Here is a 16,490-nt window from a genome sequence, read left to right as displayed (position 1 = left end):
TAAGCTAATTTCAGATAGTAATTCCGACCAATCAACAATATTATGCAATTGTGCATAATATTGTTGATTCGTATAGAAGAACAATAAGTCAAAAAATATATGCGTCTATTTTCAAGGGTCTCTATTTTGAAATACATAAGCCTATCATGGTAATTTAAATTTGATCTACCGGGAAAATGACGATACCAAATGATTTTAAGAATTTTTCTCTGGGCACTTTCAATGTCCTCTATATGTATTTTGTAATTAGGGGACCATATAGGGCTACCATATTCCAACGTAGTTCTTATAAGAGCGGAAAATAAGTATAAGGCACAACTAGGCTTTTTAAACTCCTTTGTATTCCTTAAAACAAATCCCTGGAGTTGGTTAGCTTGCTTTGAAACTGGCGAATGCATTTTGACTAGGCGGCCAGTTTTACTTACGATACTATTTAAAGGGTATACTTTTATACTATACCTTTTAAAGCTATCCAAGAAACAAATTGCTGGTTAAAAAGTAAATTGGTCGTTCAAAATGACCTTAAAGAATGGCCGTAAATAAATTAATTTCTTACGTAAATCTACGTTACTACGTGGTTACTACGTTGCGTGAAAACTTTTGGATTTGCGCCCAGAATTATTTTGGGCGTAAATTTGCTGTTTTCTTTGTGGTTTTAACAGCTTATTAAGAAAATGTCTCAAAATATCCTTCCGTGTCATATTCACAGAAGTATTTTGCTGAGTAACAAACGTTTTGTCTTTTTTGTAATGCCTTTGTTTTCGTTGTCCGTATTCAATTTTGGAGCCTATTTATTACCTAAAAATTTGCATGTTACGGTCCATGAATATTTTAGGGTTTTAGTAATTATAGGTCCTAACTCCTAGAATATAGGAACTATTAAGATTGTAACTCTGATAAAATCGATCAATTATAGTTTGACATTGTATAACGTGCTTTTAGCTATCGACTTATCAATAACAACTACTATAACGTAATACGCCGATAAAATATACTAATTCCTTAAGTAACTTAAGCCAATTCGGTCTCTACTTACTGGGAAATGTAATTACTAATTATTATTATATTATTATGGGAGGTAAAGTTTGTTGTCTTGCTTTCGTCTTTCTTAAGTCGATTTAAATTAAAGGGGTTTGGGTAATATTGGCGTCATTTTCAAATCTCGCGGCCACTCACCAAACCGGCATATTATGAAAGAACAACATATCAAGGGGAGTAAACTTTATAATGGGGGACATATAGCTAAACTATATCGGAGCCGACATATTAGGCATTTTAAGTTCGTATTTTCAACTAAAAGTAAATTCAATCATAACATGAATACTCAGTAAAATACAAAAAAAACTGCATTATTTTTTAGCTTAAAGCCTTCCTCGATAAATGGGCTATCCAAAAAAAAGAATTTTTCAAATCGAACAAGCAGTTCCTGAGATTAGCACTTTCAAACACACAAACACTTCAGCTTCATAATATTAGTATACAAGGTATAACAAAACTAAGTGATAATACTTAAGTGTATGTACTGTGTATGAGTCCCGTGTATTAAGTTTACTGTAAAAGTAGTAGCGCTGAAAGAGAACTTTTTTTTTTTCGTTTTTGTATGGGGAAACTCTTTACGCCAGGGCGCTTGCCCATGCAAATCACAAAAAAGTTTTTTAGCAGACGAAAGCATAAAGGTCGTAGTTGACGGCGAATGCTCGGAAACACAGTCTGTTGATGCTGGTGTCCCTCAGGGCTGTGTGCTATCGCATACCTTATTCATACTGCATATCAATGACATGTTACAGACCAACGGCATTCATTGCTATGCGGATGATAATACAGGTGATGCTGTATATACCGGCTCCCCCAATATTTTTCGGCTAAATGTCATTGAGAGTCGAAACGAACATGTGTCTAAAATAGAGAATTCATTGGAGAAAGTCTCTGAATAGGGTAGACGTAACTTAGTCCAATTCAACCCCGCCAAGATACAAGTCTGCGCGTTCACCGCTAAAAAGTCACCAATGGTCGTACATCCTCGTTTTGAGGGCACATCTTTAACCATCTCCCCTAGCATTGAAAGACTTGGCGTTAGCATATCGAGCGAAGTCCAGTTCCAATATCATCTAGAGGGTAAGGCCAAGTTAGCCTCGAAGAAGCTTGGTGTTCTCGACAGAGCGAGACAGTACTTCAGTCCGGACCAACGCCTACACCTCTACAAGGCGCAGGTTCATCTTCCTACTCCTCCTATTTTCTTCTAATTAATTTCGTTGCGGGTCTCAAGACAGTTTTAGCATGTCCCTCGGGCTCCCTGAGATCATATCAAAGGGTTTTCGTGGTTGGATACCGCTGTCGATCCCGGTGACACAGGAGATACAGTGGTGGGAATGTGTGGTGGGCCAAGCCTATTTAAAAAAAAAAGAAGCAGGTTCGGCCACATATGGAATATTGTTCTCATCTCTGGGCAGGAGCGCCAAAATACCAACTGCTCCCTCTGGATCGTATCCAACGAAGGGCCGCTCGAATTGTTGACTGCCATATTGTTTCAAACAGCTTGGACTCCTTGGAATTACGCCGAGATGTAGCTTCACTCTGCATCCTCTATCGGCTGTATCACGGGGAGTGCTCTGAGGAATTGTTCGGAATCATACCACCTGCAACTTTTCGCCATCGTCCCACGCGAAAAATATTCCATCCTCATCACCTTGATGAGTGGCAGTCATCCACCGTGAGTTTCTCGCGTAACTTTCTGCCGCGCACTGTAAAACTCTGGAACGAACTGTCACCAGCAGTATTTCCGGACCTATACGACCTGCAAACCTTCAAGAAGAGAGCGTATTCCCTCTTAAAAGGCCGGCAACGCACCTGCAGCTCTTCTAATGTTGCGAGTGTCCATGGGCGACGGTAGTTGCTTTCCATCAGGTGACACCTTTGCTCGTTTGCCCCCTTATTTTATATAAAAGAAAGAATTATCACTTACTTATATAGATACAAGCATAATAATTATTCATTACATCATTTATTTTTAATTTTAGTTATTCGTACATTTTAGAAGAATGACCAACCAAAATTAACCATTCAACATACAGTTCGACAAGGCTGTATATGACCGTGGCGAGAAAAGGAACTAACGCTTCTATCATACAAAAAAGTCATTTTTGACAGTTCTCCTTTACCAGCAGCGCCCATTGACATCATTAACATAATATTCATATTTGAAAGCCTTGTCGAACTGTACAACTACGCGCCGTCATTTAATGAGTTTTTTAACTATTTATTTTTCTTTTGCAAAAAAATGCAAATCCATTTTAAAGAGGCCGTTTTGTTTTTTTTTATATATTTTGTATAAGTAAATAGTTAATCTATACTAATATTATAAATGCGAAAGTATCTCTGTCTGTCTCGCTTTCACGCCAAAACTACCGAACCGATTGTAATGAAATTTTGTATACAGACAGTCTAAAGCCTGAGAAATGACATAGGCTACTTTTTAACTGGAAAAAAGGGTTGTAAGGGGGTGAAAATACGAAAATTTGTTAAAATTAAGTTAGTTCCCAAAAATTCATACTAGATGGCGCCGTGCATCTCTTACATCGCGCTAACGCTTGCCCAACATCTTTCTATAAGAGGTGGTATCATCATACATTCAAGTTTCGATTTTTTTCGGTTGTCATTTCTTTTTTACGTTATTTAATAAGTCAGTACTTTATATTATAAGGTTACGTCACTGTATATACAGTGACGTAACCTTAAACCTATCAATGATAAATATTTATTGGGTAAAGTTGTGTAATTGGGGGGCTAAATGAGCTTTAAAATTTGGCATAAAATATAAAGTTTAATTAAAAAAATGAAATACTATGTGCACACACTGCACAGCTGTTTTGATTTAAAGGGTACCAGGGTTTTTTTTTATAAAAGCTTTTGATACCAATTTTGTTGACATCGCGCGCTATAAACTGAAGTCCACGCGTACGAAGTCGCGGGCAACAGCTAGTATTCTATAAAACATTCCTGCAGCAGCTGTACTTCTATAATGAGCCGGGAAGTAGATTAAAAGCTAGACTGATAATTCTGCCGAAAGGTGGCGTCCAGCGTCATACAGTATGACGCTAGACGCCATCTTTCGGCAGGTATGACTCATAGTGCACTATGGTACAGAATATATTATATTATACTACCAAACTATGGCCAAAATTCGCTAAATAGTGGAAATAATCGATATTATATTATGGGAATAACACCCTAGAGTCATTTTACCCACAACACATTAATACAAAAAAACAATAATTACAATTACCTAATATTGCATCCGGCCCTTTGAAAACCACTGTCTAATGAAAGACACGAGAAAGAAGTCTCAATTCTGGCTATATTTTAGTCGGACAAGAATTTAACCCAATGTGAAAATATGTATGAAAAATTATTCATATTTGACGCGGACGAAGTCGTGTGAGTCTCTAGTGAGAAATATATATCCAACATATTAATATACCTTTTCTACATCTATTTGTTAAGGATAGCTCCATAAAGTAACGTTAATTACTATTGATTTTGTGAACATAAGGTGCAAAAATAAATATACTAAAATAATCGTAGCTCAGCTCCGATATTACTAAGAATAATTTTTATTACTAATATATGTTTCTCTAAATATGTAGTGCTACAAAATAGTAATGGTTTTATCCTTGGCCGCTGGAAAAAAAAAATGACGCCACAGGTCCATACAAAGTTACCCAATGCCCTTTACATAGATATATAGAGTAAACCACGGGAAAGGAAATAGGAATTTTTTAATCATTCTGTATTAATCGTAAGTACATGTACGATTACCTCAGGATATTTTTTTACGCGGGAAGAGCCGCGCGCAACTTTTGGTAAAATAACTAGATGACTCGGTGAACTTCGAATCGGTTTCCTCCTAATACAGGGTGTAACAAAAATAAGTGATAATACTTTAGGGTGTGTACGTGTTCCTTGTAAAGAGTTCACTGTGAAAGTAGCAACGCTGAAAAACTACTTTCACAGTAAACAAGGAACACGTACACACCCTAAAGTATTATCGCTTATTTTTGTTACACACTGTATAAACCTTCTTGGACTTCCACGAATGTTTCAAGATTAAGCCCGGCCGCACATTGTCCGAAATTTCTGATCAGAAACAGTTGAACGTCCGCGCTGTCTTACATTTTGTACAGCGGGGCTAAAATGGTCGCTTTGTAGAATCATGATATGAATCATAATATGATTCATTTTTCTAAAATCGCAAAATGCAACTCTGCTTGCAATTCATTTCTGTATTTTTGTACTGATTTGACATTTGTCAGTTTGACAGTTTTGACAATTAATTTGCTGAATTGATTCAGAGGAATTACTAAATGTGACCATTTTAGCCCCGCTGAGCCGAGTGAGCGTGAACTCGCCGGAAGGATATTTCGGATAGTGTGCGGGTGGCGGTCCGGCGAAATTCAACTGTTTCTGATCAGAATTCGGACAATGTGCGGCCGGGCTAAAAACAGCCAAATCGATTCAGCCTTCATAATATCAACTCCTGGTTTCTATTCTCTTGTTCCTGCCGCCTGCGTCGACACTCGACAGTACTTGCATATTTTATGTTGTTGCAAGATCGATGCATGCCAATGTCCTTTGGCTCCGGTCTATATTACCTTGCTTACATCATATTATCTGCAAACTTTATCAAGAATGTATCTTTTATCGTTATATATGTAACATATATATGTATATATTACGATAAAATAGGCTATATATGCTATATGATAAAGCCATATCGTTTGTTACGGTAATTTCGTTATTTTATTCGTAAGGCGCTCCCTCACCGGGCGTTTTTGAGCATTACATTACAAAAATACCTCACTGACCAACGAGCATTCACGTGTAATGTAATGCGACTTTAAGCATTCCAGCGCATTGATTTACACACTGTATCATTACTAGGTGCGCATTGTAATGCTCGGCTCTCCTCCCTCACTAAAGTAATGCTCGACTCTGTAACGTTACATTACAAGTTTTTCATTACAAGTTACGTTTAATTTCTTCCCTCACCGGGAACACCTGTAGAAATGAAACGTAACTAAATCTGAACAAATGCCTGATCATCGTTCTATTTTTTGATATCATCTGGAACATGGCGCTATATTTTTAATTATTTTAGAATCAATTATTATATCGTCCTGCAGATGTTACAATGGATACTGCTTTAAGTTCTAACAATTGTTTAAGATTTTTTTTTAGATAATTTTTAAAGATAATTCGTTTTAGATAATATTAGCAGATCATTTTATAGTAAGGCTAGGCGAGGTTCCCGTGTAATCGCGGCCTCCCGTGTAGCGGGGTGGTGAGGGCATGAGGGTCTGCAAAATGTGGATGATCCGCTGGTAGAGTTGCGGTAGGTTATATCGTACCCGCAACTCTGCCTTAAGCGAGGAGTGGAGCACCATGGGGTTTTAGTGGGTACACTATACGCATGAGTCCCACATACCCCGGCCGATATTTGCCAGGGATGCGTAAAGCATTTCCCTTTGTAAAAAAAAGCAAGGCTTTTTAGGGTTCCGTACCCAAAGGGTAAAAACGGGACCCTATTACTAAGACTTCCGTTCGTCTGTCTGTTAGTCTGTCTGTCTGTCTCCAGGCTGTATCTCAAGAACCGCTATAGCTAGACTTCTGAAATTTTCACAGATTGTGTTTTCATATCGCTTTGAAACTACTGTCTGATTTCGCTGAAATTTGGCATAGATTTAGAGTAGACGACGGAGGACAGATCGCGGGCCGCGGGATGAGTACTGTTTTTACGCACGGGGCTTCTATTATCCTTACTCCTTAATGTGGCTTTCGGATCTTTGCCGCGAACGACCGCGACCGGTGAAAATTCAAATAAAATGCTACTTTATGACATAGAATATAAGTGTCATTTTCTACTGACATTTTGGTGGCGACCCACGCTGCCGCCGGCGGCGGCGTAAAAGCTAGTTGGTAGAGTAAAATGAAACCTATCGCCTATGTCATCAAGTGGCATTTCGTTTGAATTTTCGTCGGTCGCGGTCGCTCGCGGCAAAGATCCGAAAGCCACCTTTACTTCCATAATAATGTCAGTCAGTGAAATTTGGTATGGAGATACTTTGAGAGACGGGTAAGGACATACGATGGCTTTTGTTGTGGAAAAATGCACGGTTCGTGCGCGAAAAAGGAATTTCGGCAGGCGTCATCAAGTTAGATTATAATATAATTGCATCATTGTGATGCATCAGCCAGCAACCGGTTTGTGTGTTGGAGTGTCCCACCTGGGAGTTGCGACATTCGTTATTCAGGGCGGGAACGGCGCGTGTCGGATTATGTCCCAAAGGCCAAAAGGGCATTACTAACACTTTACAATCCCATTTCATTCCCTAAAAACCTAAAAGATTTTATTTGTTTGAAGCCGCATACGAAACGCGTTCTTGGGTTTTAAATTTTACGGATAATATATCTCAATCTTATATCTTTAAACGAGCAATTCTTGTATATATATATATATATATATATATATATAGCTAGGAATCATTTTTAGAAAATTTTATTTTATTCGTGTTTTGTCGAATACCGAGCAAAAAGCTCGGTCAAATAGCTAGTATATTATTATGAAATATCATAATATAGTATAATATAACATATTATGATATATATTTCATATATATATTATTATTTATTTTCTTTCATATTTATACATTATTATGAAATATCGTAATAATATAATATTTTTACTTTGATATTTCATAATAATTGTTTTAAAATAATCTGAAACTATTTAAGTTATTCATCAAGCCCCATACTGTCACCGGTGGGCGGTGACCGAGCACATTAGAAATTCTACTGTGTCTCGTTTTTCCACGATCCACGGTTAACCCATCAATCCCCAAGCGGCAGCCGGCTGCCGCATAGCAATTGAAAATCTATTGTGTCTGCGATACCCTCGATGAAGGTGCTATACGTAGATAGACTGTTTTTTCTGATTCTTTGCGAACTATTCAGGATTGTTGAATAATACTTTAACTTTGTATTCTTCTCAGGCCGCTCGCGCTAATATAATTATAATTTTCAATCTCTAAATTTTTTTTGCGTCGGCTATGTGTAATTGAGCCTAAAGGTTAGGTCAAGTTCTTACCTACGCAAGATAAAACGTTGCTGGTGGCTCACGTGCGGGGAATCCAACTAACTTCGCCAAATGTTCAATCCAATTACACGGTTATTATGAGTGTATAATCTCTTTAACATCACTAACACTGTTACAATGCATACGTAGTAAACTTTGATGAGATAGCACTGGAGTTCAATCCCAAGATTTTTAACCTTCATCCTTAGATGTTGCGTGGGACGAAGGTTGGAGCGCGAGAGTTTAGACTTTAGACAATTGAATAAACTTTCCAGTGTCGTAGGTACTGCTTACAAAATCTGGTAAACTAGATGAAGTCCGCAACTCCATTGCGCTTAAATTCGTGTATCGCACGGGAACCGTACCGTTTTCCACAACAGAAACTATCCTACTTATGCCCTTTCGTGTCTCTCATTTCAGATTTCTATACTCGTATTAATCGGTTTAGCCATTTAAGCATGAAGAACTAACAGACAGACACACTTTCGCATTTATAATATAAATAAGGATAAGCTAGACTCTGTCTAGAATCTAGGTTTTGATTTGTGGCATTAGACCTATTACGTGGGCAGTTATATTTAGAAGTATAACAAATAAATCTACCGAACGCTAAATATGATGCATTCGAATAGCTTGTAAACGTGTTGAACTAAAGTTTATTTACCCATTATAAGTTTCGTGTATTGCACTGGTTTGTTGTGAGAATTTATATATACCCAAGTATTTAGCACATTAGCCGGTTTAAAGGTGTGACGTCATACGACTTAAATTATCATCAATATTATAAAGAGACATGCACGCGCGTTTATACACAGTCTTAAAGCATCTGTTATATGAGTGATCAAAATATTACCGACTTTGCGTTGCGTTTTTATGCGGGGAAATTTTTGGGGGCGACAGAAAAATATTCCTTGGTGTTTCTTGATGCTAGTCAACTGCTTTATTTAATCTGGATTCTGGAGCATTCCTAAACGTCCCCAAGCAGCCTTTCAAAGTCCACGAATGTAAAGCAGCCTCTAGAAACTAAGCTAATGTAATGCATAATTGACTTGATCCCGTACGTTTATGCTGCTTCGGTGTTCCAGTTGCGACAGGGTTTAGAACAATTAAGAGCATTTGTACAATAGCCCGTGTTACAATAAAAGTATGTTACATAGACCTGTCCTGAATGCTCGCATGAAACGGCTTCGGTAACATGCACACATCAAGAATTGTGTCTGGAACTCTGAACTCTTGGACCTCTCGCTACCAGCTATTTTAAAAAGTTTGAGATAATGGCTGATGGCTCCTTATCTGGGCTGGGTCTGGAAAATTATTTTTAAATAACACTTTTAATTACCCATATCTTGATCGTTATCATATAATATCTTCTCGCTGGCGTGTTTTTGTTTGAAACTAGACATGAGATAATGCGATTGTTTTCGTAAATTCCTTAGTAGGTAACCTTAAATATATTTTCTGCGAAATGCAAAAACGATTACAATAATATAACTAAGATTTAAAATATTATGAGCATGCTCGGTAAATAAATATCGTCGGTAGCGTAGAGCTATGGCAACAAAAAATAAAGTGCGCACCAAAAGAGGCGGAATTGTTTGAATAGGGCTTTTAGTGTCGCTCGAATATAGCTAGAGTCGGCGTTCGGCGGGCGGGGCGAGGTGTCGCGGTTCAGTTTACCGTGGAGCGCGCTCGCGTGTGATTGTCCAAGCTGGAGTGCCCCCCGGGTCCAGTATGCGTGGACGCCAGCTCCGACGCCGCCATGGCCCTCCAGCTCCGTCCCGTGAGCGAAGTCACGCGCTCCGAACCCTCGCTCCTCCGCCTGCTCGATGCCGACAAGAGCGGCCAATTGAGCCGCGCCCGCGACCGCCTCTCCTCCTTCTGTAAAAAATTACGACGCACGATTAGTGAGTTTCCGAAATGTGATCGATGTTAATGCTCTCTATTTCGATGTTCTAATGTTGCTTTTGTGTTTTGCGGCATGCAGGCGACGTGGACACACCTAAGACCGAGCTGGCTTCGGAAAAAAAGACATCGCACCGTAAGTGCTCGACGTGGCGCACTAAATTGATTTAATTAGCTCGGCTTTAGTGTTTATTTTGTCACCATTTTCACTGCATTCGGAGCTCATCCTACAAAATGTGAGCTCAGTTCATTTCTGCATTCTTCCAAACGAGAATGAATTGAAACCTGAAAGAGGTTAAATTTCAATAGTTTAGCAAAAGGTTGTTAACGTTTGCTAAACTGTTGAAATTTTTTACTCTCTTGGATGATTTATTCTTATTTAATGGACTGTGTCTTGAATTATTATGATTTGCGATGTCTGTCTTCTAGTGATCACATCATTCATATCAATTAACCTACACATCACAGTAGAATTGATGTTAGTTTAGAAATAGCTGTTCGTACTTAGTTAACATAGCAATGTTTAGAACGCAATATTTTCCTCTTTTTACGTCATCGTTAGTTTTGAGATAACTAAAAATATCATTTTTGTGTGTTTTGGTAATTACCTAATTATTACTATCATCACAATTTATGTCTTTGCATAATTAGTAGATACGTAAAGACCACGACGGTAATAGCTTTCGGAAATTGTATATTTTTAAGCATTTTTTCCATTTCTATTAAAAAGTAACAAAATTGCCTAGAACCTTTTAGCGACGCAGTATCTAGAATCTAGATGTACAGATGCAGCGAAACCAAAACTACAATATTTTCTACTTAAGTTGACAGCTAACTTAAAAGCATAAAGTTTTAATATTAGGTCATTGTAGAAAAAGTAAAGGCCGGGCTAGATTTTAACCTAAAACAATCTGATATCCCGATTTTCAAAGATTTTATCATCTCAAGTGTCTCTACTCTCTTGGAAGGTTTCGATGTCTATCAGAGAATTTATTTTAAGCCATGTTTAGGAATTAGGCATCGTAGTAATTCTTACTTTCAATTTAGAAATACTACGATGCCCAACTCCCAAGTAAAAGACACCATTGTGACACTATTAAACAGAGTTGTTAATTGTGATAATCCCTAATGCGTAGGCGCATTGTAGGCGATTTTATTAGTCATCGTTGTAACAAAGGGCGTGATGTGGATTATCAGTATAACATGCAATTACCTATTTACATTTATTATTACATAACTAGAGCTCATCACATCAATGTTAGAAACGTCTTTACTAATTTTAACCAAATTTTATATGCATATTCAGTGGGTCTGAGAATCGGCTACTGGGTACTTTTTATATTGATTTGTTGAATAAAATATAATAGTAAATTATTACAACTCGAGACTGATAGCGACCATTGTTTGTGCGACGGGATAGCAATGGACGTTGCTATGGTGACATACATATTTAGTCACTTCAATAAAATAATACGGGCGAAATAATGGCAAAGAAATGTTTGCCGGACAGCTAGTATTTATATATATGTAACATACATATTACATTTACATCCATTTCCATCCATTACATCCTTTATTTATCCTTTGCCCAGCGATTGAATGATCCATCGATATTCTATCTTCCTAAATAAATTTCTTAGGATTTTAAAGACATTTTTCATGTCTAGTTTCTACCTCAGAGTGCTTTCTACTAGGCTTTACACTCTCCAGTCTCCATCTTCTTAATAATTCGTCTTTTATTCAAGTAAAACTAATTTGGCGATGATTCCGCGTCGTCCTTTTTCACCTGGCTTATGAAAGACGGACGTGAGTGTGAAGAGAGAAGGACGATGTTTGATTTTTTGGGTCAGTAGCTCTCTAAGAGTTTTGTCTATGATTGCTCATGGTCAACGTTGAGGCCTATACTTCTACCTAAATTCTAAGGCGTATTATGTGTCACTTTATCTCTCTGTTTTCTTAATCGGTGGGCGTCTCTTCGCAATTCACATTCATTAACGCCTGCTCGTACCTCGGAGCATTCAACTTTAAATAATTGTGAGTCGCAATTTTAAGGCTTAAAAATATATTAAACCAATATTGGCTACTGCCGAACGATAGTTTTGGGCACTAGTCTTTTTGCGGATTTGGAGACTTAAGAGGAGTCCACACCGCCCTTTTTTCTATACAAACGCTGTCCCCTGTTTCCTCCCTGGATAATGCTAGTAGAGTTATAATTTTTTTCCTGAATATCTACGGCCACTAATACAATGTTCCTATGTTTTCTTTTTTTTTCATAAATTAATTATTAAAAAGATAAATGAACGTTCAAAAATCCAAAAAAATGGCCAGATTTTCCGCTGTGTTCAACATCCATAAAACAGATTTGGCTAGATTATACAAAAAAAAAAAAAAACATAGGAACACAGCTCAAGCCTTTCTTTAATCTTTAATGAAAAAAGTACTTAAATCGGTTAAGTTTTGGAGAAGGAATCAGGGGACAACGAATCGTTGATTTTCTGCAGTTGTCTCTATCGCGTTCTGCGGTATAGGCTTGAGGTAAGGGAGACAGCTATAGATATTACACGTATTTTTTTTTCATTACTCTAGCCCCTGGTGTATCCTCTTAACGTGACGTAAAATATCGCAAGTCTTCTCCCGCACGCAGGTTTTCTACAGCTTTGAGCATCCGTCTGTGTCTTGCTATAAAAAATCTGCGTAGTTGTTGTACTGTTGACAGTTGACACAGTCCTTAACCGAACCATCTCATGCAACCCGATTTGCAATTTGGCTACTCTCTCTTCAAATAGGTCTGATAATATTCTATATTTAAATAGCTATTTATTTATTTATTTTCAATCGTCAGATAAATTTTACCAATCGAATAAATCATATTTATTCTCAGGTTAATTAGTAAGTAATAACTTGGTATTAAGTTATCTGACGATTGAAAAATCTGCCATTAATAGGATTTAAACAATACTCCACGGGCTTACGTGATTCATTATCTCTTAATTCTACTGTTTCTATAATAAGAATAAGTGAACTATCTATTAATTATTAAGAATCGAGTGCTTCGACCTTGGAATCTACAATGTCAATTTAATTACTACAATCAGCATTATGAGTAACGTTTACGTGTGCATTTGCACTCTTACATAATTTATTGTTATTGGTTAGAAAAGTATAGTACTTGTTACATAGCAAATTTTTGGGTGTCTGACTGAAGAAAGGCAGGTAGCTCATTGTGGTTTAAGCCTTGCACCGATAAAGCCAATATTATGAGATTTTTTTGACATGGGAAAATGCTTTACGCCGGCTGATTGGCGATATCTGCCGGAGCATGGGGGCCTCCCCTGCATAAGATCTGCCCATTAAAACGCATTGGTGCTCCAGTCCTCGCTTAGGGCGGAGTTGCGGGTACGATAGATCCTACATATTATGAGATCCTAGAGCTGTCTTACAGCATTTCGAATGTCCACTGAGACATTTTGTGGGTTAAAATCATCATCATAAAAGCTCAATTGAGAGCTGGATGATCTTTTGCAGATTTTTTCCCCCGAGAACAAAATATGTAGTTCAATAATTCTAAAGGGACAATATTGAAGTAATATTATTATTATAGTCGCGTCGCAGGTGATCCAGAAAAGGAGACGTGTTTAATGATTATTATTGATAAGGCAATTATCACATGACATGGCCATAATAATGTTTGGGAGCTTCTTGATGCAATAAAAGTGTACTTTCCCATTTACCTCTTCAGTGATTTATCTGAGCAGTAGGTGTTGACCAGGCGGCAAAATACACTGAAATTGCCAAAATTTATGTAGAAACATGCCAACAAATGCGCACCCAACCAATTATTTGCTGACCTTGATTTGATAGTACATAATATAATGAATTGTTAACATTGGGAGCATTTTTTTTATTATCTGAATGATTTTACTATTGGTAATTGGTATATAGACGACAACACAATCAGTGTATAACGTCATCTCTATAAACTTATAAAGATGCATATTTAATGATTAATCATATCAATGTTGCACAAATGGTCAATGTGAAAAATGTAATCCTCAGCTGATAGTTTTTTGGCCTTTTAGTCTACCAAAAATGAAAATTAATTTATTAGAAGAGTTACGACTTACAAAAAATCGTACTAACTAAGCTCGATTATAATTTAGGACCAGGAATAAATTAATAACTACTGCTAAACTGAAAATAAACACTTGTAGTTAATGTTTCATGTGTAATAAAATTATTTATAGTAATAAATATACGTGTATAACACGAACTAATGAGGTTGTAGGTAAATGTAGGTCAATAGCAAGTGGCCGGGTCTTAAAAGTCGGGCTTACTCGCTTTGCCTTCTTAGTGACATTTATATGTATTGTGTACGATATTGGTCCCAGTTGATCACCTTATACGGTTGGATATAAGGTATTTCCTTCTAGAACATTGATATTATACAAAGTAAGGACTCTGGACCGAACCAAGAATTACCAAGTAGAGAAATATTCTAGCAATAAAACATGTTTTATATAAGTGGATACGAATATTACAATAACCGATTTCACAAAAAAAAAACTTGCAATAAAGGTATTTTTATGGATAGACGAATGTTCGTCCACGTAGTGCAGAAATCCTAAAATTATGCTAGAATTGTAAAAAAAGACTGAGAGAGACTTGAGAGCTGAAGTAAAGCCTGTAGCCTGTAATTAACTTTTTCTGTAATGACAGTATACGTTCAAATCACGCTTTCAGTTTAGCTACTCACTGTTCTGGTCAACACAAAATTGCTACAAAATCGTGACTGCTCTCTTATAATAATATTTTTTATGTTACAAGTTGAAGTCCAAGATTTGTCTCGTAGGTTAGAAATTGTTCTCTTGTTTTTTATCAAACGCCTTATTAATGACGATTGATGCATGCATTTGTAGGTCAAATGTCACCGCGGTTAAGAGACTGGCATATTAATGAATAGCAATTATATTCCCTGTTTTCCTTATAAAGCTTTTTAGACCTGAGTTTATTAAAAATAAGAGTCTAAAAAATATGTAAATATGGCAGAAACTGGGGTTTCTGGAACTAATTTAGGGTAATCCAGTTTTTGTATGATCATTGATCTCCAAAAGGATCATATACATATGATTAGTAAGATTGCAAGCACATCATTTAAGAATCATGTGGCCATGCCATATTGACTGGTGTTCCTGACTTCCTACATAGTGAATGACATACCTCATTCGAAAGACCTTCTGGGGAATCTGGCGAGCTGCCAGGTATCAGGTCGTTGCTTCGTGTTGACGTGTGCTTCATAATTGCCGCTCATGGGGATTGGGGATGACAATTTCAGTACAGCTGATAGAGCTATTCGGGAAAATGTATCACCCATTGCTTTCAACACCTCCGCGTTTCTTGCTCCAAAAACTTGACATATTATTATCTAGGTAATAGGTATGGTATTTTTTTTAAACGGGCTTTGGCCCACCACACATTCCCACCACTGTATCTCCTGTGTCGCCAGGATCGACAGCGGTATGCAACCACGAAAACCCTTTGATATGATCTCAGGGAGCCCAAGGGACATGCTAAAGCTGTCTTGGGACCCGCAACGAAATTAATCAGAAGAAAATAGGAGAAGTAGGAAGAATTACAGATTCCCTCCCCATATAAAGCGGGAGACAGCACAAAGTTGCAGTGACCGAAAGTCAAAGAACTGGAAGGGGGAAGCATCACGGGAATAAACGTTAATAATAATAGTGACTACTACGCTAGAGCTAAATTAATTTATTGTGTTAGACTGTTGCCAGTAGTAATTGTGACAAAAACGCTTGAAGGCACGGAAGTTCCTAGCGCTGTCCACGAGATCACCGTAGTATGCGACACCAGATGTACAGAGTAGGTTGTTTAGCATTGTAGTTCTTTCATCCTGCCAGAGACGGGTATGGTATGGTATTTATACGACAAGACTTTTCAAAGTCAAGGATGGTAAATGCTCGTTGGACTTTTGTACTTGTGGTACATAGAATGTGTCATATGATGTCCCGTTTTTAATAAATGCAACTCTTTGCAATGCTCCTACTTTAATTGGGTGCGTTTCGGAAATCTCGAACTTTAAAATAGAGGCAATTCAAAACCAAATAGAGATGTAAAAAGTACTGACAACTTTAATTAGTTAACATTCCAAGGTCTCTCTCGTAAATGTAGCGCGCAAAATAATAAAAGTAATTGCTTTATTGGTCCTTGGATGCGTATGACGTGAACTCTATACATTTGTCAACAGAGTACCGACGTAATATGGTTACGTATGACCTCCATTATTAAAGGTCCAGCGTTATGCACGATAGAAGTAGGTTTTTGTAGTAGGACGTTTTTACTATCTATGTACTTATTAACATTGTACGATAATATGTAATTATTATAACGAATTGTTTGATATTAAATATATTATGCCAAAAATATTATTGTATCTACAAATGAA

At 37.3% G+C, this 16,490-nt stretch overlaps 1 protein-coding gene across 9 annotated transcripts in view; it reads left to right on the top strand.

Annotated features, from left to right (window-relative positions):
- Positions 1 to 16,490, top strand: part of LOC121734914 (glycogen synthase kinase-3 beta-like) — a 54,013-nt gene that overhangs the window by 13,959 nt on the left and 23,564 nt on the right. For 2 of the 9 annotated variants that reach the window (XM_042125545.1, XM_042125550.1), the window contains exon 2: positions 10,113 to 10,166. The exons of 3 other annotated variants lie outside the window; for them this stretch is intronic. In XM_042125545.1, coding sequence (XP_041981479.1) covers positions 10,113 to 10,166 — 54 coding nt within the window. Of the gene's footprint in view, positions 1 to 9,759; positions 10,033 to 10,112; positions 10,167 to 16,490 lie in introns of those variants that run through there. 4 more of the 9 variants (XM_042125544.1, XM_042125548.1, XM_042125547.1 and 1 more) reach the window with 4 other exon arrangements.

This window comes from Aricia agestis, chromosome 16 (assembly GCF_905147365.1).
Source record: "Aricia agestis chromosome 16, ilAriAges1.1, whole genome shotgun sequence".
NCBI lineage: Eukaryota > Metazoa > Arthropoda > Insecta > Lepidoptera > Lycaenidae > Aricia > Aricia agestis.
The sequence above is the reverse complement of the archived record's forward strand: the minus strand, read 5'-3'. Positions and strand labels throughout refer to the sequence as shown.